We start from the raw sequence: 27,987 nt of genomic DNA, 5'->3' as shown, positions 1-27,987 counted from the left end.
ACAAAAAAATAAAAATAAATCAGATAGAGATAAAAATCCATTTAAAATCATAGAACATCCACAAATATGAAGAAAACAACCGACAAGGAAATTAAATCATCATCTCAAATCCCTAATGTAGTAAAAAAAATATACATATGTACATCCATCCACAATTTTTTTTTTTCCTATGCTTTCATTCACAATTATTTTTATCTGTGGCAATCATGCCATTTATACATGTTTCCCATCTGTGAAACTTATCTCATAATGTGAATTATATTACTTTCTATTTACAATTGTGTATAACAACAACAAATACAGCCGTCAGTTCAATGAAACCAAATATCGATCCATCAAATTGTATCCTCGTCCAAGATGTTAAATCATCACAAACATTGGCCAATTCACAAAATAATCATCTTCGATCTGATATGATGAATGTTGGTAGTAGCAGTAGCTCATATGGTATTAAAGGTATGCTTAGTCAAGATGCATCAACAACCGAAGATACAGTAATGACAACAACAAGTACAACGACACAACATCATCATGTCTATCAACCGAAAATATCTGACCAACAATTGCAAATTCACATACAGCCATCGATAACAGAATTAAAGGACTTTAATGTACCGCACACCTCAACCGTACCGCCATTTCAATTCTGGAACATTGAATTTCGCAATAAACATCCGGCTTATATTCAATTCAATCTTACGCTACCATGGGGTGCAAATTTTGCCGTTTATGGACGTCGAAATGTTTTACCGAGTGTAACACAACATGACTTTGTTGAATTCTTTAAGCGCGAGAGATTAGATCATAACAAATTGAGACGTAAGCGTGATGTTGTTGATGATATAACGAGAAATTATGAGAGGACACATGAAATATTAGCTGATGGACATCGACGACATGACAATAAACGATTAAATTACGATAATAATCATGAAAATAAATTAAGAATTGAAATGTTTGAATTAGCACATCCGCAGCCAGTTGAGGATATACCAAAACCACATATAATGGATACGTCGGCATTTTTACATTTGTCACCAGATGAGGAACATATTATTGCCAAAAGATCAGCACCAAAAATCGATATTGATGCATTGAAAGTGAATGTTTCGGTTTTAGAATATTTGGATGTCGGTCGATGGTTTTTGGCTATTTATAATGATGAACTTGTGGCACATACAATTGATTTAACTGTCTCAGAAGCTGAAGGCGTTAGCAACAGTTGTCCAAATGATTGTAGTGGACATGGATCATGTTATTTGGGTAAATGTGATTGTATTGATGGATATCAAGGTGTTGATTGCTCGAAAAGTGTCTGTCCGGTTTTATGTTCAGCACATGGTCATTATGGTGGTGGAGTTTGTCATTGTGAGGATGGCTGGAAAGGATCGGAATGTGATATTCCAGTAAATGAATGTGAAATGCCAACATGCTCAAGTCATGGACGTTGTATTGAAGGTGAATGTCATTGCGATCGTGGCTGGAAAGGACCATTCTGTGATCAAGCTGATTGTCAAGATCCAAATTGTTCAGGACATGGAAGTTGTGTATCTGGTCAATGTTTCTGTAAAGCTGGATGGCAAGGTGATGATTGCGCCACAAGAGATCAACAAGTCTACAAATGTCTACCAAGTTGTTCCGACCATGGACATTATGATCTGGAAACAGCCTCATGCGTATGTGACCGTCATTGGACTGGATTAGATTGCTCACAAGCTGTTTGTAGCTTAGATTGTGGACCAAATGGAATTTGTGAATCGTCACGATGTCGTTGCAATCCTGGCTGGACGGGTGCATTATGTGAGCAATTAACATGCGACTCACGATGCTCAGCACATGGACAATGTAAAAATGGAACTTGTGTATGCTCACAAGGATGGAATGGAAAATATTGTACATTACGTAAGTAACAACATATTTTACGGAACTGCTGAAAAAAAATCTTGTTTTTTATGTTCCTTTTCCGAATAATTGAAAATTTAATTTTAATTCACTGATGAAATAATCGCATTTTATGGACAATGAAAGCAGTTGCTGGCAGACAGATAATCGCTTTCAGCTTATCATTATAAAGAAAATACAGAATAAAAAAAATTGTTCCCGATGTTGGCATTTTCATTTGTGCTCAGTCTCGAGGAAAAACTTTAATCCAATTAAATTTCCATTCTCTGCCATTGTCAATCATTCAATTGTCAGTACTCGTTTTTTTTCTCTCTCACTGTATGTCTCATACCAGTGGAAGCTTTAAAAAATATATTTTTATGCGAACTGTCTGTCGAAATGCCGATTTCGTGCTGCCTGCACCTTTTCTCATTCCTACTTATCTTTTTATGTCCTATTCAATTGGTATTTATGTGAGCTTATTGATGCAGAGTTGGGGACTTTTGAGGATGTTGATGATTTGGTATTATGCCTTGAATCTAAGAGCTTGTATGTTGCGTTATCTTCAAGAACTAAGCATCAAATCATAGAATCCAACTCTGCTGCATTCCCCTCCTTTTACCACTCAATATCCATATCACATTTGTTCACAATATCTCAACAATTTTGTACCAACACCCCCCACCTCACCCCTCAGTCCACTCACCCAAGTCAATTCTCATTTATTCATTTTGAGACTCACAAAAGGCACATAAAAATGTCATTATTAATTTACAGCTGGATGCGAAAATGGTTGCTCACGTCACGGACAGTGTACATTAGAAGATGGTGAATATCGTTGTAATTGTATTGAAGGCTGGGCTGGATCTGATTGTTCAATACCACTTGAAATGGTATGCGATGATGGTGTTGATAATGATGAAGGTAAGAATTGTCATTGAAATGTCTTTTCATGATGTCATATGTTATGAAGAATCTTGATTTATTAATTGAGATGTGCTGGTTTGGGGAATGGGATGTACTCTATGGAGTATGGGCGTGCTAAATTTAGATTTCAGAGTTTTTTGATTAATATGTTGTATAATAAATTCAAAAAGCTCTGAATTTTATCATAAAACTTACTAAAATATAATATTTTCCCATTTTTTCGTCACTATTCCATCAAACTGAACAATTGTCATCGACTATTTTGAACAATCCTTACCAAAAACCTGTTCAACATTTACTCAATAATTCCACATTCCATAATCAAAAACCCAATTCAGATGGAATGATTGATTGTTCGGATAGTGAGTGCTGTTCACATACAGTATGCGCTGATCACATCATGTGCTTGTCATCAAATGAACCAGTTGATGTTCTATTGAGAAAACAACCGCCATCTGTAACGGCACCATTCTTTCAACGTGTTAAATTTTTAATTGAGGAAAATAGTGTACAATCGTATGCACATAAAGATGAATACAGTGAAAGGTGAGTCAATCATGATTCCTATTTATATAGCTAGAAAAAATTCTTTTTTATTAGTTTATTTTTGAACAAAACTATTTTGAAAAAATTTATTGAAATTAAAATCTCAGCGGTGGAGTGGGGTTGGTTTTTGGTGGGATATTTTTGATCATCGTGAAGGTTTTTATGGTTTTTGGGAAGGAAAATCTGTTTAGATTTTGATTTTGTCTGATTTTTGGGAGTTTTAGGTAGACTTTGTCGCTGATTAGCTGCTTAGTGACTTCTTAAGTGACCTTAAAATTGATAAAATTGTGTCTAAGCTAGTCTAACCCCTAAATGATGCCTAATAGGTTTGTATCTTCGTATTTCCCAAAGAATCCTTAAATTTTACCAATTTAAAATACAAATTCAACCCAAAATCAACCAAAATATGCTCAAAAATTACCAAAACCCACAAAATATCCCCAAAAAGACCCCACTCAATTGAGGAAATTGAGTCAACTGACCCCCAACTGCTCAAATCATATAGCTCTGTAAATTTAGTAGTAGATTCATTGACAGTTGAGTGTCAGTGCCTCAAAAACTTCACATAATCCTCCTCAGCTGCTGAGACTAAAAAAACATTTAAAGATAAAATAAAAAATTCGTCATGCTTTGCTACAAAATAAAAATAAAATAATATTGAACATCGCTGCAAATTTGTGAATATAACATATATATATAGATATTTTTTTTTGTCGAGAGTCGATATATAATAGAAGATTATATTGAAATGAAATGAGGATTTAGACGACATCTAATGAAGATGATAAAGTCGATATGTATGTTTGCATGGACGCAGCTGCACTTATTTCATTTCTCATCATATGATATGAGTCATATGATACCGACTAGTATCTAATTGGATTTAGTATCTTCGTCTTTTTTTTTGCAAGTTCTTTTTCTCCTCCCCCAAAATAAGTCCTCTTCAAGTCTTCGTGTACAGCTACAATATTATTGCTATTTTTTTGATATTATTTCACTTATTTCATATGATTTTCATCTTCAAAACTACGTGGGAGGAGGAAAAAGAAATTATTTTTAGTTTCATTTAAAATTAAATTAATATTTTTTTATTTTCTGCAGCTTTGTCACAGCTTTTTTCATGCTGTAAATTTTATTTTTTTCTCTCACATTGAATTTGTCTATATCAAATTGAGCTTTCAACCTTTTTTATTCAATTTTACTACAATATATCAAGTTTCAATTTTATTATTATTTTATGTTCCTTGTTGGATGTGTACTGTGGGTGGGTGATGGATTGTGGAAATTTTAAAAATTATAAATTAAGTTTCATAAAATTTTAAAAATTTTTTTTTGAGAAAAATTTGAAAATTATAAACTAAAATTGCAAAATTTTAAATAACAATTACGAAATTTTGAGTAATTTTTTTCAAATTAACTGGAAATTTTAAATAAATATTGCAACTTTTTAAATAAAACACGAAAAATTTCAAATTAAAATTACAAAATTTTAAATAAAAATTGCAACATTTTAAATGAAAATTGCAACATTTTGAATAAAAATTGCAAAATTTTAAATTGAAAAAGTTTTTAATACATTTAAATTAATAGACGCAAGGTTAAATTTTAAAATATATTAAATTTCTGATAAAATTAAAACCTTTACAAGTTTTTAACTCAAGAAAAGTTGAAAAATAAAACAAATTATTGCAAAATTTCAATTTTACAACATTTTTTAAAAATAAATTAAATAAGTTTCATACCAAAAAATCCACAAAACTTTCAATAAATCCCCATCAAAAAAGTGTATTTTATCAGCATCCCCATGTCCACAACTTGTACACGAGGCAAGACACAATTCATGTGAGAGAAAAAAAACTTTATTTCAATTTTATAATTTATAACTAAAAAGAGAAATTTTATTCACATTTTTTATTATTTTCATTTTGATACCACCTATGAATCAGCTGCTGAATAAAACCTATATATAGACATGTTTGCTAATATACGACTCCTGAGAGGATAATAATTTTTAAATCGAATAAAAGGCAGAACAAAAAAATATATTTATATTTTTTTATATTTTATTTTAGTTTAGCCCCTCTATTTCATTCTGCTTTATGTTCAAATGGGTTTTTATTAAAAAATATAAATTCATTTTTATATATTTCTCTTTTTTTCATTCAATCAAAAGTTCCTTTTTTTAAAATGACTAAAAAATGTCAAAATTTTTTCTTTTATGCGATAAATAAATCAAAAAAAAATCAAAATTTTTCATTTCAACTTTTGATGATTTAGATTTATTTTGACTTATGAGGCTCTTGTGATGATTTTGTTTAGAATTTTATTAGAATTTGTGAAGTTTTATTACTTTTTAGTGAAAAGTGAATGTGAAAAATTTGGAAGAATTATGAAAAATAATTTAAATAGAAATTTAAATAGAAATAGAATTTTTTAAATTTTTAAAAATTTAATTCCAAATTCAAAACAATTTTAAAAAAAACTTATAATTTAATAACTTTTTATTGAATTTTAAAAAGCAATAAAACCGGTAAAAAAGCTTCAAATATTATAATTTTACTCAAATTTATAAAAAAATCTTTCAAATTTTTCACAACTTCAATCAATCATTTAAAATTCCAACAAAAATCTCCACAAGAACCTTCATCATTTCTATTATTTTTTCAATTCTTTGTTTGAAATTTTTCATTTCAAATTTTATTTTTATTGATTATTTTTATTTTCTTTTTTTGTTTAAATGTCCCCCCAAAAATGCGTCTATCGAAAGTCTACAAAACAAAAAAATAACTGAAACTATTGTTATGTCCAGTAAGATAAAAATTTGATGGAATTTGACGGATTATTAGAAAAATGGATTTGTGCTTTTGTGCATAAAAATGAGAGCTTTTACGAAGCTTTTAAGGTAAAAATAGATTCTATCAGAAAATTGAGTTTTAAAATAAAATAAAAATTCAATTTTGAATGTAAATTAAATTGATGTAAAATAAAATGGGATTTAAATTGATCGACGTAGTTTACATGTTGCTAAATTGCATTTTGTTGCAGATATGTAGCAACATAAGAAGAGTTTGTGACTATAGATGACATGTATACATAATTTAATAGTGTCATAATATTTATTGAGCTAAAATTACTTTTTATCTATGAATTTATAAACTTTTAAAGTGAAAAAGCTTCAATAAATTGAATTTTTGATAGAAATTCTCAAAATTTTCAATAATTTATATCCAAAAATTCCTTAATTTCAAATGATCTACATCAAAAATCACTTCAAAAATTCCAACTTTCTTTAAAAAATTCTTCAAGTTTTCAACAAGAAAACTTTCCAAGCTCAAAAACTTCTCTCCATTCTCATCTAATCGAGATAAATATTTCAACAGAACTTTCCTATAAGAAACAAAAAAAAAAAATCTGAAACTTTTGTATCAAGAAAATATCCATCAATATTTGATGAATAGAAAATACGTCTGTGATTAGATTTAATTAATTATCTATCACAAAGGTAGAATCTCATTGGGAATGGGGGGAGGGGGAGGTTGTTGTGGATCTTAAAATGAGGTTATTGCAGTCCTAAATCTCGGGGCAGGAGTAGAGATAATGGAGAAGATTATATACGGAATTATTGATGAGATTAAAGATTTATTAATATTTATGGAAAAAGATGAAGCATAAGCATTAGACTGATATAAAATGGAAATTTTTTCTTGCTTTCCTCAATGTTGTTTAAAAGTTTTTCGTAGAATGAGAGACTTATTGATTATTTTGAGGATTAGAGAATGGAAAATAACTTTGTTAATGTTGTGAATTACATAATAATGACGATGGTTGGATGATGCCTTTAATAGACTGGATAATGATGAATATTTTGATATTAAGGCGGTATGGTGGGGATTATTGGTTGAGGTAAATGATATTAAGGAAGGTAATTTTCTTGTTATTCGATTTTATCGCTCATTAATGGGGAAATTTAAAGTGAAATGTTTAGATTTAGCGAGCAATTGAATCGTTTTAAAGGCAGGCTTCCGCAATTTATAATAATATTGCATTATTTTAGTCTTTTGGCAATTCAGATTTAAATTTAGAATTTGAAGTCACAAAAATAGACGACAACAGTCAAATTAAATCTATTTTAAGGATTCTTGAACTTCTTTCGACTTCAAAATGTCATTCAAAATCCAACCTTATGTCATTTACTTTTTCTATTTTCTGACTAGAGCGTGGGTGGGCCATCTGCCGGCTCTATTCTTCGAAACGTTCATTTAGTTCAAGATAGTAAGGATTTCCCGAATACCACAAGTTGTTTGATCGACTCCACATCCAACACCAGGTCGGAATTGTGCTTTATGAGCTCCACAGCCTTAAAAGTAATTCCCAGCTCGACAATCAAGTATTAAACACTTTACAGAGTAAATCCCAATAAAATAGTCAAAATCTCAACTCAACAAATTTTCATTTTGGTTACTTAATGTCTAATTAAAGTCAAAAAGACAGATGCTATAATAAATATTATGACTAATAACTTCGCTAACCACTTTATGCCATCATTAACAAATATTTAATCAGGAAATTCTGTTCAGTAAATACTTTAACATCTGTAGAAGCTTTTTCATTTGAAACATTTAACTAATTAAGACTTTCGGTGGGATTTTAAGTTGAAAAGTAAATAATTAGAAGTTATTTTTAGGCATATTTGTGGAAATAATGTGGTTATTATGGTGAAATTTTGTAGGAAGTTGGTAAGGAATATAATGAGGAATTATTGGGAAATAATGAGAATGTGAAAGCTATGGGATGTGATAGTTCCTTAATTTTAAACGATAGTTTGAGCAAAACTGAAATTCTTTTCGAATTTGGCAAAGTTTAAATTGGTTTAGATTTAGAAATAACACTTTTTTGAGTTTAAGGTGTCCTTGGAGTGGCATGGTCAAGCTAAAATCCTCAAAGCTATAAAAACAATCAAAATATAGTCCAAATCCGACAAAATAATTCAAATTTAAAACAATAAGAAAATTAGAAACAAAGAAAAAATTCAAATAAAAATTTAAAAGTCTTTAAAACTTTCCAACTTTTTTGTTTAATTCTAAACAAAATCTCCTTCAAAAAAAGGTTGAATAAATACCAATTTTCTTGCATCCCATTGTTTCTAAGAAAACAAAACCTTAACAAAAGCAGAAAAGGAAGTAAAAATAAATTTTTTATTCCTCATTCCATCGAAAATTGCAAAAAAAAGCAAATTCCATTAACATCAATATTAGAATCTCATTTATTGTGCAAAAGTAAATCCTTAAAGTCAACATTCCACACAAATCTTACTTGCTGAGGCGTACGATAAATACAGTAAAAAAATGAGAGAAAAAAAAGGAAATTTTTTCTTCTTCTTTTTTCTTCATTTGCGAGACTTTTATTCGATGGCGTTCCTTTTTGGGTGTTGTGTTTGTCTAATGTTCAAAAACCTCTGTATGTTTACACAAAAATCTCTCCGTCAATGCATAAAAAAAATAACCGTCAGTAATATTGGATAGAATGAAAGAATAATATGCGATATATGTAGCAAGATGTATCGATAAGAAGGCAAATATATCATCTTACATGTTGTAGATGGAACCAACATATAAAAAAATGTCTTTTCTCTATTTTTTCGCGCTCATCTCATCTTATACTTATGTATATGTTTTTAATGAAAAAGCTCTTCTGCGATTTAAGCTTCCTTAAGACTCTTTTTTTTTTCGTATAATTTTCTTCTTTTTGTGTTCTTCCTTCCTTAGTTTCTTCTTTATTTTTTCGTTTTTTTTTTTTTTTAGGTTTACTTGTGTGAAGTTAGATTGGGTTTTATATTGGGGATTGTAGACAATGGTAGAAGTTGTCATTTTTAAGTATACTTGAGGGATTATATACAATTCTTGAAGGCCCCAGCATTATGAGCTGCAGGAACAATCTGTTGTACCACACCCTTGGAAGGTTAGAAGGGGATTAGGAACCATTGGATCCTAAAAATATTCCTTTAAATTGAGGAGCGTTAAATGAGAAACAATCATGTAGTAATCAGGACTATATAGCCCATTTTGGGGATTGTCTGGCCAAATTTAGGATGCATTGTACCAGAAGTGTACCCAAGAATAGAGATTGGGGGTCACTAGTCTGACATCTCAGCTAAACCTCCCAAATATGTCCCTAATGCCTGATTACAATTCTATTTAAAAATTATTTTTTGATATTTTCTTAGTAATTTGTCCATAAATTCCTCAAAAATTCAATCATCAATCTAACTTCACACAAAACTTCCTTATCAGTCTCTCTCTCACTCATTGGATGTAGATGCTGCTGTTTGGGTCTCACTCATCGAACAGTTCTTTCTCTCCTCATTTTCATCTTCCTCTTCTTGTTCATCAATTTTTTTTAACTGTACTGTACAACACAGTGCTGAATATTCCCCATTTCACTCTTCTAATCAATATTTTATTGCTACGAGCTATCGGATGGCTGAGTGGGAAAAAAAAGAAACGGAGAAAAAAAGAACTGACTGAGTGAGGAAGTCAATGCGATGCTGAATATCCGTAGGCGCTGTTTTGCGATGCGAAAATGATTTGAAATTGTTATTGATTTTTTTTTTCTTTTATTGAAGATGAAAGAGATGATTTTTTGGAAGCCTGATGTGTGGGTGGGAAAGTTCTCAAAATTTCAACTTCCTTTATTCTCAAAATACTTCAAAAAAGCAACAAATTTGCTTCAATAAATCCTTAGAAAATTTCATTCAATCAACTTTTCTTTCACGAAATACTCAAAAAAAGCGTTTCACATTCAATAAAGCCACCGAAATCAAATCGCAGAAATAGAATCAAGTCAAAGAATTCATAAAATCGCATTTATTTCACAAAAAATAGCGCTAAAAACAATTTTTGTCTCTTTACTTTCTTGTTCCGTTCATTCAAAAGAGATGAAAAAGAATTTTTTTTTTTGTTCCTCATTCCAAAGCTGAAATCTTCACTTTCTTTTTTGAATATTGCTCAAGACATCGATGTGTACAGTGGCGTGGCAGGGGGCTTAGATGCTCTGGGGTAGATCCATAGATTTTTTGATGTCTCTGGGTTTTCTTTATATAGTTCCTAATCCTTACTACATCACTTTATAGGAGACTATTCTTAATTTTTGGTCTCTGTTCCTTAATACATCACTAGATAGGAACCTACCCCTAATTTTTAGTCCCTGTTCCTTAATGTATCACTAGAAAGAACCCTCCCCCTAATTTTAAGTCACTACTCCTTACTACATCACTAGACAGACCCCTACCCCTAATTATAAGAACCCCCAATCCGTCTAACTCCACTTCTGCCATCATGTACGCAGTCACACAAAAGAAGGAAGACGACGATGATGTATAAAATGAAAAATAGAGTAAGACGACGGTGGTGGTAAGAATAAAAAAGGCATTGAAAGTCACTCACTCACTGTTATCGCTAAATATTCCAATGAGAAGATTCTTTTCGCATCTTCATCGTCGTCATACATCAACAACAATGAGTGGAAGTAGAGTAGAGAGGAAAGAAAAAAAAAATTTTTCTTTTCATTTTCAATTTTCTGTTCCTTTCATTATTATCATGAAGTAAGTATGTAAAGGAAGTATATGAATGTGTTTGTGTGTATGTGTGAAGTCTTTTCTTTTGAAATTTTTTAAAATTAATATTAGCTTTACATAAGCTCTGTTTTTTACGTTAAGGAGACGAGAAGAGATGGAACAATGGAAGAGATGGTTGAGTTTATTACTGTAGATGAATTTTTTGGGTCAGATAATTTTTTTTTGAGTGAATTTTGAGGAATTTTAAGAGTAATTTATGCCTCAAAATTGCATAATGTTTGGGATGTTAGTGTGATGATAACGGAGACTTTTGGGTAGATTGGAGCAACAAACAGGAGCGTATTCTGCGGATAGGGAATTGTGGATCAACCCTTCTACCCCGTTTTGAGAAACTTCTTAAATTTTTTAGGGTTTCTAGTTAAAAAACCCGAAGTTTTCCTAAATTTTTGCAGATTATCTGATTTAATCCTGTTCACAGCTCAAATTTGGACAGCATTCACAATATTAAGTCTACCTAGCGTTCCACATCGTTATTCAACTTCAGACCCCAGACCATTATCCATAGCAACTAATTGATGCCATAATCATTACGAGTCACTCATTAAGAAGCCCAGATAGACTCCAAATGCACATCACAAGCTTATCTTCTCATATCTTAAAGGTATTCCTTAAAATCTTAAAAACAAAAACCCCAACGATTAATCCGATTATCTCAAAGAAGAGAATCTAAAAAAAGAACAAAGAAAGATAATCTGTACCTGAATCCACCAGATCCGTCTGCAAAAATATATAAAAATGTAAAGAAAATTCAACAACAAAAAAGAAAACCTGGAAAACAAAATAAAAATTTTCTTTCTTTTGGCAGAACGTGTGCATGTGCTAAATATTAAATGTGCTCATACCGTACACATAAAAACTTAATATAATGTGTGTATGCATATATATTTTTGTTGGGGTTGAAGGGAAAATTATTTTTGATGAATAAATTTTTTCACTTTTCTCTTTTTTTTTGATAATATTTAAATTTACTCATATATATATGGCATATCAGCACACATACACGTATGTAAATGAAAATAGCAGGCATCCTCATCATGCCTATATCAGTGTGTGTCTGTGAATAATCTCATAAACATTCATGTTGGCATGTTGAAAGCTAAAAGGAAAGTAAAGAAGATGGAATTTCAAGTGTTTCGAGCAATTTTACTCGTCTACAAGCTTTCAATTTAATGCTTTCATTTTTTTTTATTTTGGAATGTTGCTGCGAGATATACAACTTAAGGGAACTGAAGAGAATTTTGCTTTTTGTACTTAATATATGTTAAGAATTGTGGTATAAAAGAGATTTTATATTTGAATATGTTGGGAAAGTATTTGAAGCACTTTCTTCGATAATTTCTTAAAGAATTTGGTATTTTTTTTGTGTGCAATAATGTGAAAAACCTTTCAACATGATTGGTTCTTTAAAGTTTAATCGAACATTTTTTTGATTTTGAGGGGTATATGTGTGGTGATGTTGAATTGATTTTTGAAATTTTTGTGTTTAATTTTGAGGTTTTCTTGGGAAGTAAATGAATTTATGGTGAATTTTTAGATGTTTTTGATGAGATTTTGAATGCAAAATCTGATGATTTTAACTTTAGATAGTGTTTCACCACAAAGGGGGGAGATAGGGGGTGGTAAGCCATTACTAGACTTTACTTTAAGTCTGAAACAGTTGACCTTAAGCAAATGAGTAGCTTAACTAGTGTCCCTTGCTAGATTCACTCAATTTACACTATATTCTGCAATCCAAGTCTATGTTTTAGTGAAAAAATTTAAAAAAAAAATTTCTAACCTCAAAATCAGCTTCATTTTCAGTTTAAAACCCCCAAAACCCACCTCAACTTCCACTCTTAAAAAATAATGAAAATTTTCCATCACCATTAAGCCAAAATTTAATTCAATTTTCAACTTAAAGTGCCTCTTTTTTTCTCATTTACTGTCCTAATTGTTTCGATTTTTACTTCCTATTTGTCATCCAAATTCATAACACAATTCCTTCTTCGTCTTCTTAGTAATCGCATTTTATTTGAAATATTTCATAGTAAAATTAAATTCTTTACAGCTCGAAGGACCAATTTTTATGTACACAAAAAAGGAAAAGAAAAATGTAAAGATGTAAAAAAAATTTCATTATGTTTTGCATCCGCTTGAAGATGTCCCAGTGGGGTTTGAGAGGGGCTTTTTATTTTGTTGAATGTGTAAAATGAGATTTCACAAAAAGGTTGGACCTTGAAAAAGATGAAAATTGAATTCTTAAGGGTTTTTTTTTGAATTGATTTTATCGAATAACAGTCGACATTGTGGCTTGAATGCTGCTGAATGTCTTTTACAAGAAAACAAATAAATTCACACAAAAAAACACTTTCTAGGATTCTTATTGCTTTGCTGAATAACAAATGTTCTTTAAAATGACACAAAAAGACATTATATGAGATAGCTATGTGACAGTTACATGGCAATAACTCGATGTTGTTTGTCAAATGTCTTTCAATAGCTTTCTACCATTTTGCCTTTAAATGACAGCTATTTTAAAATTTACATTGAAAAGAATTTTCGCTTTTTAATGCTCACGCGTTGCAAATTCAATGCGCTGCTCTGAAATTTAATGAAAATTTTGACTTCAACTCCATAATCTGGCAATAATCATTACAAAAATGAGGTCATTCTCATAAATTCTTATTAATATTTCTTATCATCACAATGACTTTAAGTTGAATCGTCTACAAAAAATTTCTGACCCAATTTTCATTTTAATTTTCATCTCTAAACCGAAAAAAAAGTGTCCTCTACGGGGGGTTCTATGATGAATTTAAATATTCTCATATACAAATTTATTTTTCTTCAAACATCCCCATCTCTTCCATCTTCGTTTCATTCTCTGCATAATTTTTTTTTGTCAATGCTCTATCTCCTGGAATAAAACAAAATTATGCAAAAGGTTTCATCCTGATGAGGATTTTGTATGGAAATAAATATTTATTAGATGTGACAGTTTTAGAGATTTTTTTTTTTTTGTAAAGGTTTTATGAGAAATTTTAGTTCTCTTTTGAGCTGCACATATATTTATAGAGTCATAAAAAGACTTTTTATGAGTTTATGAGAGTTAAATGGTACTCTTTGGGATCTATTGAAGTTCTTTTAAGTCAAATGAAGCTCCTTAGGATCGCAACCTGGGTTTTTACCATTTTAAAATTTAATGAGGCTTTTTAAAACTAATTGAGGTCCTTTAGAGTCTACTAAGCCACTTTAAGGCTAAAAGAATGAATAAAAGGCTCTGAAAAATGATATTTTGGATTAAGGCTAGCTTCTTAAGTTCAAATGAGGGTCTTTGAGTTCAAATGAGCTTATCTATGATTACATGAGACTCTGTAGGACTAAATGTGATTTTGTGAGGTTAAATGATACTTTATGAGCCTTAATAAGACTTAATGTATATAAATGAGATTCTATGAGACTAAATAAGGCTGTGTGGGGCTGAATGATGCTCTGTAGATCTATATGAGGATCTCAGGATCTAAATGATGTTCTTTGTAATTAAATGAGACTCTGTAGGACTAAATGAGGCTATTTAGAGTCAAATGAGATTATGTGAGATTAAATAGGGCTTTAGGTGGCTAAATGTGACTCATTGGAGTCAAATGAAGATCTGAAGAGCTGAATGAAGCTTTCTAAGGGTTGAATAAAGTCCATTAGGGTCAAAAAAAGACTCCTTGGGATCTAAGCTTCATTAGAATCAAACTTAGTCACCCTATTATCATATTATAAATCAAAAATTCTGACAAAATAATTCTAAAAATATTCAACCTTAACATTCTCTCACACATCTCCATCATCCTCAACCTAAAGCTTGACAAAATGTATAAATGTGAATGTATAAATGCCTGACGAATGACGGTGTGATAATTTTTCTTGAGTTTTTTTTCTATATTTTTCATCTCAAATATTTTTTTGCCTTAAACGCAGAATGAGCGACAAAAATATTCATCTACACAATTTCACAACGCATCATTATGTCCCTCGGTGAGACTTACGTCGTCTCTCACATCGTTGCATTCATTATCACAAATAAACAAGATTAAAATTTATCAACAATATGAGCATCGTAATTTGATGTTGCGTACGTCAAAAAATGCGAAATAATTTTTAAGAACGACGAGAGAAAAGAAAAATGTAGCAAAATGTAATGAAAATTATATAAAAAAAATATTCTTATCCAAAAAATGGGGGGAATTGATCTTGATTTTATTGGAAAATTTGAAAGAAAATTGATGAATTTTTATGTTATAAAAATTTGTCAAAAATTCATACTTTTCCTTTAAAATTGAAATTCAAATTCACCCCCGAAAAAAAAAACTTTCATTTTTGTTAACATGAAAAAAAATTTGTTATATTTTATCATTTTAAATAATGTCCTGTGTCTAAATAAGAAATATGTTTTTATGTTTCCATTTTTCTTCTTTTTTTATTGTGTCCCTGTCTGCTGTGCCGTCGCTGGTAATCATATAAAATTAATGAATATAATACCTACCGTAATATATACCGAAAAAAAATATATTATGTAAATACATCCTACACTAATTAAATTCAATTAAAATGAATTTTTTTTTTTGAAACATGGCATTGACCATGTGTGCCAAATTTTTTCTGACTGAAAAAATACACAACAAAAAATTTTTTTTTCTCTGGGATCCTCCAACACATCAACATCCACATAACAAATTAATTTAAAATTTATCAATCGAAAAACAAACAAAAAAAAAATCCCTTAAAAAAATTAATAAAAATAAATAGCGAATTCTGGAACTCGTTTATTGCGCGGTAAGTTTGCTGCTCAGCTTTATAATTTTCATAATTCTTCTTTTCTGTAAATGTAATACACAACAAATTTCACAAAAAAATTAAATACTTTTTTTTCCACACCTCATTACACTTTACAATTTTAAATAATTGTTGACTCTAAAACGTGATGGATTTTTCTTGAGTTTTTACTTAATTTTATTTTTGGTAATTTAAATGTCAGCTGATGACTTTTAATTGATGGCGAATTTAAAATGATTTAATTAATTTGGATGGAATGTTAATTAATTGAAAGGTTAGGAATGAAATATTTTAAATAAATTTAATTTAAATTAGAATTAAGGTCATCAATTTTGGGGTTTAGAGCATTTATGGATTAAATATTTTCAAATTTAAAACATTTTCAATCTAAAAAAGACGATGGGATCATTCCTTAAATATTTGGATAACTCCTTGCAGTCCTTACAACCTCATGTAACCCCTGACCTTGCCCATCTTAAATTATCGGAGATTTCTCTCAAAAATTCTTAATTTTTTTGAAAATTTCCCAAATTTTTAGCATAAAAACCCAAAAACTTTAACAAACTCCCCTAAAAAACACGAATTCTTTAATTTCCCAATGCTCAAAAATAGATTCCTACATAAAAAAGGTAGCAAACATCAACAAGCTACAAGAAAAGTGGACAAACATCAATATTTTTCATCTCCAGGCCTAACATTTCAAAGAAATATTTCCTTTAGATTATTTTCTTGGAAAATTACCTTTACAGAGTGTGTTGGCGGATGAGGAACTTTAAAAATGTTGAAATTTTCCGTATCTTAAATCTTTCTGAGTCTTGTAAAATAATGCTGAGGCAACATTTGATTGGAATTATGTCAAAAATGTTGTTTATTTAATTCATGCTCATGAGTATTTGTGCATAGAGGTATGGGTTCCATTATTTGACTACAAATTGTCCAAAATTTGGTATTTATTAACTCTGACATTAATTGTCTGCAGTTAGAGTGTTAAGTAATGATTTTACTGTCAAATTTAAGACTTTAACGTCAATTTCGAGCGTCAAAATCCAGTTTTTACCTTAAAATGGACCAAAATCAGTCTTTATTGTGCCAACAGGTCAACCTGCTCACCATTTCGTATTCCAAAATGTTCATAGAGAGTCGTAAACTAAGATATGAGTTGAAAGTCCATAAAACTACAACTATAACTCCAAGAATCATAAAGAAAACTAAAAATCTCTCTCATATCCCAAAAAAGTTCAGAAAAAATTGACAAGAAAAAACCATTTCAGAGCTTAAGTTTTAATATTTAAAACCCACTCAATCCTCATGACATTTAATGTCATAAAATCCAAAAAAAAAAGAAAAAATTCTTTTGCAAAGCTTTTTGAATCGTAAATAATTCAAGATTATGTTGATCCAAATCCTGTAAATATTTCAAATACCAAACAGACTTGAACTGCTACAGAAAAGCGGGGACAAATATATATAAAATATTAATTTATGAGTTTTGTTTCGGAGATAATTTAAGTGAAATGATATTTTTTTTTGTCAATTTGACCTTCAAGTTTTGTTCCTTACAGTCAAATTGTTGGCATTTAATTTTACAGCTCAAAAGACTTGAGTACAAAGTAAATTTGTTTCTAATTCCAATCGGAGGCTTATTTTTCCTCTCCACAAACACAAACATTGACTCAAAATTCAATCTAAATCCCATAAATGAGGATTATGAGTATTTCAGCTTACTAATGTCAATTTAAATTTCTCGTTTTTTGCGACACTGAGTTTCAAAAAAAATTGCCTAGAGCACTCGACTGTAATAGCTGGAATGTTGATGAGTTAATGATGTTTTTTGACAAATTTTATGTTGAATTTTTCCTTGTTTTAATTGGGAAAAATAATTATAATGAGCTTTTCGGCGAAGGAAAATATTGAAATAGACTTTATAACTGTAAACAGAATACTTTTTTTGTGGATGTTTAAAGTTTGGGTCCATTTGAAATGGTATTTTTAGATATTTTGTTGCTTGTGAGTTTGAATTATACTGGTGTGGAGGAATTTGAGATTGAAATGGAGTCTTGAAACTCATTTTTGATCAAAAACGTTCTGAGACACCCTATCAATGCTGGTTTTGCGATCTGTGCTAGAAACTGGAGCAACTACCAATGTCAGCTCAGGTATTGAGTGAATTAGTGTCAAAAAGTGTTCAAATTAGCTTTAAAAAGCAACTTTGGTGCTTGACTGTGCATGCGGACGCACGACATAGTTAGAAAACTTTAAATTAGATATTGTCCTAACAGAAAATGAGCAAACTCACTTAAATGAGCAAGCTTAATCAATATAAGTGAGCATGTTCCTTGTCAGCACAACCTAAAAGCTCATCAAGCACAAATTCTATAATATTTCATAAAAATTGCCACTCTAACAAGCATCTAACCACAAATTTTCATCAAATTAAAATTCCAAAATCACCTGCTGATGTATCAAACTCAATTTGTGTCTACCTCACACCATCTACTGCCAGTGGTAATAATAATAATCAATATGTCAAAATTATATTCCCTACTGTGCCATAATCAAGTCAGTATCAAGATGAAAAAAAAGAAAAAAAATTTTTTTAATGAACAACCGCAGAAATTCTAATTAAAATTAGCATAGAATGAAGACCACCTTTGGTTGTTCACCATCCTCAAATTAATTGAATCATTCAAAAAGCGATGATAAAAATTCTGAAAGCTGGCATATTTATAATTACCATATTATTGTCAATGCCAAAAAATGAAATTGCTCTGTTAAAATATATATAAAAAGTATGAGCAAATCAAAATATTTTTCCATCAGAGAAACATTTCATAAATAACTTTTTTTTTATATTATTCTTTGTGTATCAGCATATGAAAGAAAATACAGAAAAAAATTTGTTCATGTCACCTGCATCTGTGTCGCTTTGTGTGTTTTTTTCTTTTCATTTTTTTATGTTTTTTTATTCCTCCTTTTTTCATTTTGATATGTGTACCATTTTTTTTTATTATTATCATGATTTTGCTTTAAATGTGTTTATCATTCGCTCTATTTCTCTATAAAAGAAGAATTTTTTTTCTATTTTTTTATATCTAAGTTATATTTGGTTTGACATCCCTTGGAAAATATTGAATATATTTTAGTTTCGTCGATGGTTTGTCGAAAAAGTTAGTTTGAATCTAGTAAAATGATAAACTATTTGAAGAAAATTTTGACAGAATTATTAGGCTCAAGTTTAGGTATTGATATGGAGTCTGACAACACAAATGAAGAAGGCTAAGATAAGGACCTTTTAAGGTTCCATCAAAGCTCTTTCAACAACTTCAAATGAATGTCGTCTTTGTATGGTTTTCATATAGCTCCTTACGCCTATTGCAGCCACTCAGAGATGACTTTTAGATTTTGATTATAAACGAGCTTTAGCGGAGCCTTGTTCCATCTTTTTTGCTTGTGTCACTTGAGATATAGGGAAGGGTACAAAATAGTTCAGTCCTCAGCTATAAAACAATCAATGTCTTCATTTTGTTGAGTGAGCTCGTAAATTTGTGTATTTTTTCAATAGTGACTTTGCATAAGTGAGTAACTGTTGTTCTGACATGGTGCTTAATCCATAATTCACTTCTAATCCAGCATTACACAAAATTGAGGAAGCATTGTATTGAATGCTTTCCATTTGTTACAGACAAATTACTATGAATCTATTATTAGCAATGAATTCAATTTTCAGACAGTTTTAGTTTCAATAATTGTCTGATGATGGATACTAAAGAGTATTTTATAGGTATTGTCAGAATATTGAGAATAATTTGAGAATAATTCAGTTAATCAAATGATTTTTTAGAGTGTTAACCCAAGTTAAATTAAGAGTAAAATCAATCTTACTTCATATTTGGATTCTTAAATATTTCCAAATCTATGCAAACTCATAAAAACTATGAAAAATCATTAACCTAATAATTCTGTCAAATCCAGCTTTAAAGCTACGAATTTATTCCTACCAATTTCCAAGGGATGCCCCCACCACACTCAAAAATGAAAATAACCCTCAAACCCTCTCTTTATCTTGATTCTCTCTCACAATTTTAACATCCTCCTTTACCATTAAATAACGATGATGAATTTTATTTTTTATTTCTTCGTGTATTTTTCATGTATTTTTATTTCCTTTTCTACCCGCCACATTTTCGTGGCAAAACAAGAATTTGTGCCAACATAAAAATTATGATAATTATACTGTGTCGAAATTTATGTGTAATTTCATTGCGAAATTTATTTATATTTTTTTATTTCTTCTTGTTGTCAACTTTTTCATGTTGCGATTTACTTTATTTTCAATTTCTTTTTATGGCATTGATTTGTGTTTCATTTGAATGGAGTTCTAATTGTTGAGCGATTACTAACACGATTTATGCGACAATTTTTCTTCTCTCGTTGCGATTGTTATTGGGAATAAATTTGAAATTTTGGTGAAGTTTTGAAGATTTTAATAAGAAAAAGTTGAATTTTTGTTTAAACTTGAGATTTCGAATTAAAAAATTAGAAAAAAAATTTAGAAATCTTTTTTAAATTTGTAAAAATTTTAAATTGACTAAAATTATTAAACTAAAATCTTCAACTCAAACTTTTGCATCCAAAGCATTCAATTTTCTATCAAAACATCAGATCAGATAATTTATACAGAAGAATGAACAATTTTATGATATTTTTCATAGGATGTTGTAGCCATCTTATCTTTATAAAATAAATTAAATGCAAATTTTAACAATTTTTGCATAATTTTCTTTGTGTGCTTTTTCAATAGATTGTATGTTAAATAAGTAATATTGGATATTTTAAGATCAATGATAAATATTTGAATACAATACAGACACTTTTGGAGTACTAAACTATGTGTTCGGTGTTGTTGGAAGAGAACGGTTGAGGATTTGACCTGATTGATTAGTCTTTCTTATATTTTGATGAAAAATATGATTTTTGATGATATCTAAATGAATTTTTTTTCCAAAAATCATAAAATCTTCCAAATTTGAGTAAATTTTAGAAATTTTTTCAACAATTTTCCAACATTTTTCAACATTTTCTTCCAAAATTGAAAGCTTCTTAAGAATTAGAACCAATATTTCATCCTAAAAATCCTTGAAATCTTCCCAACACGTGTCACGTGTCAGCACATCAAATATCATCAAATATGTCAAATTACATCTCAGAATCCTTCACACCAACGTCCATAGATAATCAATAATAATTCATAAACTTCATAAACAAATTGATTCATTGATCAATGAATATTTCAGCATGCAATTAATCAACATTTCTCTTCTTTAGCTATAATCTACATTATGAATTCAAGAAATAAACTTTTCTCCAATTTCTTCCATTTCTTATTAATCATGAATGTTGGATGCAAAAAGTTATTAATGGATATCCATGAGTTATAAAGTTTCACTCAATTGGGTGAATAATACATGAAAATTATGATAATTTTTTTTGTATATTTTAAAATCATTGCACTAGAATCGAAGAAAAGAAAAAATGTTGCAGGAAGTTTTTCCCACTTTTGTTGGGGGTCTATTCATAAATGAGGTGGGATTTAAAATTTAATTCTCATTTTATCTGAAAAAATAATTATTTTGTTGCATTAGAGCCAACTGGACCCCCTCAAAAATTGTCCATCATTTACGATCGACCCCAATTCCTACTTTGTGTGTTAGAATTGCAAATTAAGAATTCTAGAAACACAAATTGTTGAATTCATTTTGCATAATACGCTCGCTTTCGGGTGAATTTTAATTTTTTCTTGTCTTCTTTTTTACTTTTTTTTTGTCTTCACGTGAAAAAGTAGAAAAATTTTATCTTTATTCGTGTTCCAAGTTCTTGTTCATCATAAACTTTATTTCGAACGTAAGAAAAGTACTTTAAAAGAAAGTCATCAACATGAAATGTCTACGGGCGGCTCATAAGAGCCAACCATCATAAATCTTCTTTTTTTTCACCTTTTTTTTTCCATTTTTATTCGTTTAGATTTTTTCTTGGTTATTAAAGATTATAATCCTTCACTCTTCTTGATGTTCTTTTTCTTTTTGTTTTATTTTAAACACTTAACTTGAAAATGTTAACTTAAAATTCATCATTATCACTTCCTTTTTAAATGAGATAAATTTTTCTCATTTTTTTTTCGTTGTTGTTGTGAGGAGAATTATCCACGATTTATACCTTTGGGGACCTTGGGGTGAAGTTGTGTGGACTTTAAGGTTATAAGGACGTTGAAATTTTGAAGGAAATGAACTGATGTTAAAGGATTTTTTGAAGATTTTAAAATGATTTTATTTAACTTTTAAGAAAATTTTAAAATATTGATTTTTTTTAATTAAGAACTTTGAAATTTTAAAGTTTTGAAAGATTTGAATTTTTTAAAAATTAGAATTTTTTGATTTCTAAAAATTTGAATTTGTAAATCTTTAAAGAATTTGAATTCTAAAAGCTAAAAGAATTGAATTTTTAAAACTTTGAAAGATTTGAATTGTTAAGTTGAATTATATTCAATTTTTTTTTTAAATTTTGAAAGATTTGAATTACTAAAATTTGAATTGTTTTGAAATTTTTGAAATTTGTGATTAATATTTTGTAAAATTAGAAAATTTAAAATATCTTTAAATTAGATTGATAAATTCAAACGAATTCAATTAAATTTGTTGACTCAATTTTTTTGAATTTTAAATATCAAATGTTTATGTTTTAATTTTTTGAAATTTAAAAATAAATTCATAAATAAAATTAAAAGTTTTTAAAGATAAACTTTTAATTCATAAGAATTCAAAAGTTTCAATAAAAGAAACAAAAAAGTTATAAAATCAATTTAAAATCTTAAAAATCTCACATCAAACTTTCATAAATTCTCATCGTTATTTCCCACACTTCGCATCACCTCATGGCCTCCCCACTCCCTATACTCAACAATATCCGTAAACCTATAACCATCATCATCAAAAATTTAACAAAAATTTTATAAGACAATCAAAAAGAAATCTTTTATTTTTATGGTAAAATGTGAAAGAAATTACTTACAAAAATGTGAAAGTAAATGTATGTTTACACACAACGATTACTATTGCTATTGAATGAATCCCTAAGAAAACATGAAAATGAGTTTGTTTTTCGCTTTTTTTTTATTCAACAAAACGATGAGAAAGAACGCAATAAATATTTTAATAAGAATTCAGGAATGAAAAAAACCATCATCATCATGATCATCATCATCAAAACAAGCAAGATATATATAAATGTGAAAAATGCTATGTGGATTCAAGAGAAAATAACCTCGAGCCGATGCAAAAAAAAAAAAAACCTCATTAAATACACAAAAAATATGTAATAAAATACCTTTAACCTCCATCCTTTATGTCCCTTGATCCTAATGTCTGTGTCTGTCATATTTGTTTTTATATAATATATACATGTATGTTTTATGAGTTTTTCGTTAAATACTTTAACTACTTACAATATTATATCTATATATGCGAAAAAGCCCTCGGAAATAACATTTTTTTTATGTCTTCTTCGCTCTCCGGATTCTTGCGGAGAATTTTTGTTTTTGGGAATTATTAAAATATTGTTTTTTTGGGGTTTTTGATGAGATTTTGAAGGATGTTATGGTCTAAATCAATTCTAAATTGATTAAAATAATCTCAAACTACAACACAGTTCATTAAAATTTGAGTTTTAATTTTTTATGAATTTTTAGAATTTAAGGTAAAAATTTCTAAAGTTTAAATGGATTTTTTAAAATTTTGTGAATTTTTTAAACTTTATTTGAAATTTTCCAAAGTTTAAATGAGTTTTTTGCAAATTAAATTGAAACTTTTAAAAATTAAACTTAAATTATTGAAGATTAAACTGAAATTTTTGAAAAACTAATTCATATTTTTGTAAGATTTAAATGAATTTGTTGAATTTTAAGTGAAATTGATTGAAAAATTCAAATGAATTTGTTTGAGAACTTCAATTGAAATTGATTGAATTTTTATAAAAATTTATTTGAAATTCAACAAAAATCAAATTTGAAACTTTAAAAATTTTATTTGAACTTATACAAAAATTTGAATAAAGTTTTTTAAAAATTTTATCTCAATTTTCAATAAATACTTTAAATATTTTGAAATTTAATTTCAAGATTTCAAAAATTGTACATTTTTAAATTCTCACATTAATAATTTTAAAATTTTTGTTTAGAATTTGGACTAAATCTTCAAAAATCATCAACCAACCTCAAAAAAATCATCAACTAACCCCAAAAAAAAAAATCACAAAATAATTCTCCTAAAATTCCCCTCAAGGAATCTCATCCTTTCGTGTTATTCAGTGAATGATGAAATGATTTTTTTTTTGTTAGATCCTCTTTTGATATGCTTCGTCAAATTGAGATTATATTTTCTCTCATATTTTTTTTTTGTATCTCATCTCATTCATTCGCTCCTCTTTTTTTTCATTCACATCATTATGTAATAATTCACATCTTTTGTGAACGAACAGGAAGAATTTCCTGTTTACACATTAAAGCAGCTATAAAAAGTTTTTTGTACCTTATTTTTTTCTGTTTATATTATGAAAAGTGTGATGAAAAATTCAAAGCAATCATGCGAGATATCAGGAGTCTTTGGCATGTGAACTGTGCATTTTGTGCAGTTTGAGATTGTAAGGAATGTCTTCAGCATTATGAACTAGTCTTTGAGTCGATTTGAAGTTCTTTGAACTTTTGTCGACAGTTTCAATATTCACAAAACATTTAACGTCAATTTGTAGAATTTTATTTGCTTATTTGAGTTTGTAATTCGGGTATTTAAACTTAATATTAAATTTATCCTAGGTATATCCTTCCAAGAAATTGGGATTAATTCATGTGACTGCTACATGACAAAATTGTCTACTAAAAAAAAGTTGACCCTTGTGAATATGTCATGCAAGGCTATCCATTGCTGAAATATGTGAGTCGATTAAATTCTTGTGACAAAGGTATGCAGTAATAGGGTTGCAAATCTTCTAGATAATGTCCAAAAATAAAGAGAAGCTTTAAGTTTCAAGATTCAGATACAGTCTGCTAGTCAATTGGATTAAGGTAGGCAATTGTAAATGGGTGGCTGATAAAGTATCTATTTCAAAATATTATTAGATTTATTATTATTAGAAAAAATGGATCGGATTATTGATTATTGATGCAAATATAGAAGAGAATAATGGCAGTCATGTTGAGTGAAACAAAGTGGCATTATTGCATCGTAATAAGGCACGCAGGACTACTTTAAAGTTAATATATCGATCTGAAGTTCAGGATTCGACAGATTAACGTGTTGAAGTTCCGAGATTTTTCTTCAAGAATTGTCAAAAAAGCGCTGGATTTATTACAGTTGCCGGACACTCCAAGCAGAACTGACTAATTGAAGTCATCACTCAAATATTATGCTTTATCTAATTATAAGCTTGAAATTCGAGACATTTGACATGAAATGTCAAGTTTATCAATAGAAATAGAGTCGACTTATAACTGTCGGTTCTATTTGTGGACGAAAAATATCACTCGAAATTTCCTCAAGTTTTTAAAGTACAAGACTGTCCAAAAATTCATTTCAGGCTTCAAACTAGGGTACGTCCAAAACTGTAGGTCTTCAGTCTCTTCAGTCTACTATGAGGTACTAACTATAAGGTCTAATTATAAGGTACAGCCAAAAACTGCCGACCTACGCGTCTAATATCCAGAAAATAAAATCCTGCGGCTCATGACCGAATCCAATTCCATAACAAGACGTCATCCCACTTTAATCTACTTCTAAAAAAAATCATTCACTGCTTTAAATATTCAATTAAATTTATGACGCAAAAAGCTTCTCCGAACTTCGTTACTAGGTCACATAAATTACCCTCAGCAATCTCTCTTTTTTCACGAAAAAATAAAAAGCTATTTCCTCTTCGTTCTTACCACATTTGCGATAAAAAAAAAGCCACTTAAGTTTCATTATAATCAATAACCATGCATTAAAAATATTGATGCATAATGAAATTAATAAATTTGTGCTGTCGAAAGTATTTTTATGCTTGTGCATATCGACGACATCAATTTTCAGCATGAGCATTTATGAAAATTCAATTATGCCATTGAGTAATTAAAAAAAATTGGCATATTTAAGACTTAAATGTGTTAGAATGTATGCGACAAACATGGGCTGAATAATTTTTGTGCATTAAGTATTTTATGGGTTTGAATTTTAATTTTTTTAAAACATTTTCGAAATTAATTATTAAATTTAAATTAAGGAAATGGTTTTGGTGAATAAATTGAGGTTATGGGGAATTTTTTGGGTTAATTTTTAAATTTTTAAATTAGAGAAAATTGTTGAAAATTTTAATAATAAATTTCTAAATTGCTAATGAAATGCGCAATTGCTTATTTAATGCTTAGGAAGAAGCAGGACGTGGGAAGGGCAGATTTACAAATTTATTTCATGATTTTCTTACTTTGAGCTACCATGGGAGGGGGAAAGGCACCAAAAATGCTATTTTTGGCGTTACAGAGCTTCTAAAAATTCCCTCATTCAAAAATAAGGAAGTCTTACGACTCATAATTAGAATAAAACCATAAAAAGTTAAACCCCACGCAATCCTGAACTACAATTTCCATCTAAAAAAGCAGTAAATTCATACCAGTCACATTTCTATACAAATCTCATGCAAAAGATCTCCTTTCAAACTCAACATGCATCTTTGCATTTACTACAAAGAATCAAAAAGCTGTTCATTACATCCATAACATCAACAACAAGCATCACATCTCTATCAAAGAGACATGCTTTTTATAAAACTAAGATAATAAATCCTCCTACATAATTACTGTCAGAAAAAGATACAGCAAAAATATCATTATCATTCAACTGAACACGAATGTTAATTTCAACATCGAGGAACAAAGGAAATGTTACTTCCAGGATGTCATTTTATTTCAAAAAAACTGAAAAAAATTCGAGTAAAAAATGAGAAACTTTTTTTCTTATTTTTGATATATTATTTTGCCTTATTATTTTCATGTATAATTAATTATAATAAGCAACATGATCATTTATGTTACTGCTAAGAAAAAAATGAAAAAAATATTTTAAATGAAGACATCATGTTAATTACCCGTTATGTATATACGAAAAAAAAAACATCATTTTTTTGTTTGAAGACTGAAAATAATTTTCTGCAAAAAATGAGCAAAAAAGAAGATATTTTTCTTTATGTTTTAAGCCCTAAAGCACCAAAAGAATTTTTTTTCTTCTTACTTCCATTCCATTCTCGATTCACTTTTTAAAGGCAAAATTGATGAAAAAAAATATTTTCCTTCTTCTATTAAGAAAATTTGCTCAGTTATGAAAAGTATTCTTTTTGCAGAGGTGGGAAATTGTTGGGGGTTTGGACACGTTTTGTCATGTTTTAAAGATGATTTAAAACTTGAAGAGGAAGTCTATGATTGGATTACGGTACAATGTGATCCTGTCCATCGTCTACTTAGAATTATAAAATAGAGTTATTTTAGTTCGAAGTTCCATTTTATACATTTTGTCCTCTCTAGTAAAAATTGATTGAATTTTAGGAAGCCATAGTTAGGCTTGCAATCAATTTTAATTTTGATAAACAGTTAAACCGTCCAAAAGTATACACACTCTAGTTGCTACTCCATTAAATTATAGTTTTCAGCAAGTTCTAAGCTAGTCTTTATGAATTTGAGCTGTTTTCTAATTTCTAGCCAATTTAGTTATAGTTTTTCATAATTACCTTAATGCGTAATAATCTTAAAAGACACACAAAAGTAAAAATGGCTAAAAATGAAACCCCAGGTCAGTGTAGTTCTGGATTCTGACCAGATTTGATGAAATCCGGTATTATCACAGAGTCAAATCGACCTAAAGCTGGATTTTGTGCCATTTCCACGGCGTGTGCTTTCCGGGAATTGCTTGATAATTTGAAATTGAAATGAATACAGATTGTAACGAAATATGACAATTGCCAGAATAGCACAAGACGGGTAATCGATCCAAAATCTGGCACGATGCTTGAGTAACTCTGACTTGATGCTGGGCTCGGTTAAAGTGAATTTTAGCATCATGTCAGAATCACTTAATGCTGAATTCGGGTTTAAACCAAATTTAACATCAAGTCAGAGTCTTGTC

The 27,987-nt window shown here is 29.3% G+C and overlaps 1 protein-coding gene across 5 annotated transcripts in view; it reads left to right on the top strand.

Annotated features, from left to right (window-relative positions):
• Positions 1 to 27,987, top strand: part of LOC139094911 (teneurin-a-like) — a 246,051-nt gene that overhangs the window by 203,236 nt on the left and 14,828 nt on the right. For 4 of the 5 annotated variants that reach the window (XM_070646144.1, XM_070646146.1, XM_070646148.1 and 1 more), the window contains 4 exons: positions 304 to 1,902; positions 2,659 to 2,805; positions 3,147 to 3,354; positions 15,764 to 15,790. In XM_070646144.1, the coding sequence (XP_070502245.1) occupies positions 304 to 1,902; positions 2,659 to 2,805; positions 3,147 to 3,354; positions 15,764 to 15,790 (1,981 nt within the window). The remainder of the gene's footprint in view (positions 1 to 303; positions 1,903 to 2,658; positions 2,806 to 3,146; positions 3,355 to 15,763; positions 15,791 to 27,987) is intronic. The other variant, XM_070646145.1, reaches the window with a different exon arrangement.

The sequence above is a fragment of the Chironomus tepperi genome, unplaced genomic scaffold (genome assembly GCF_022539635.2).
Source record: "Chironomus tepperi strain 1889 unplaced genomic scaffold, CSIRO-AGI_Ctep_v1 contig_359, whole genome shotgun sequence".
Taxonomy (NCBI): domain Eukaryota; kingdom Metazoa; phylum Arthropoda; class Insecta; order Diptera; family Chironomidae; genus Chironomus; species Chironomus tepperi.
The sequence above is the reverse complement of the archived record's forward strand: the minus strand, read 5'-3'. Positions and strand labels throughout refer to the sequence as shown.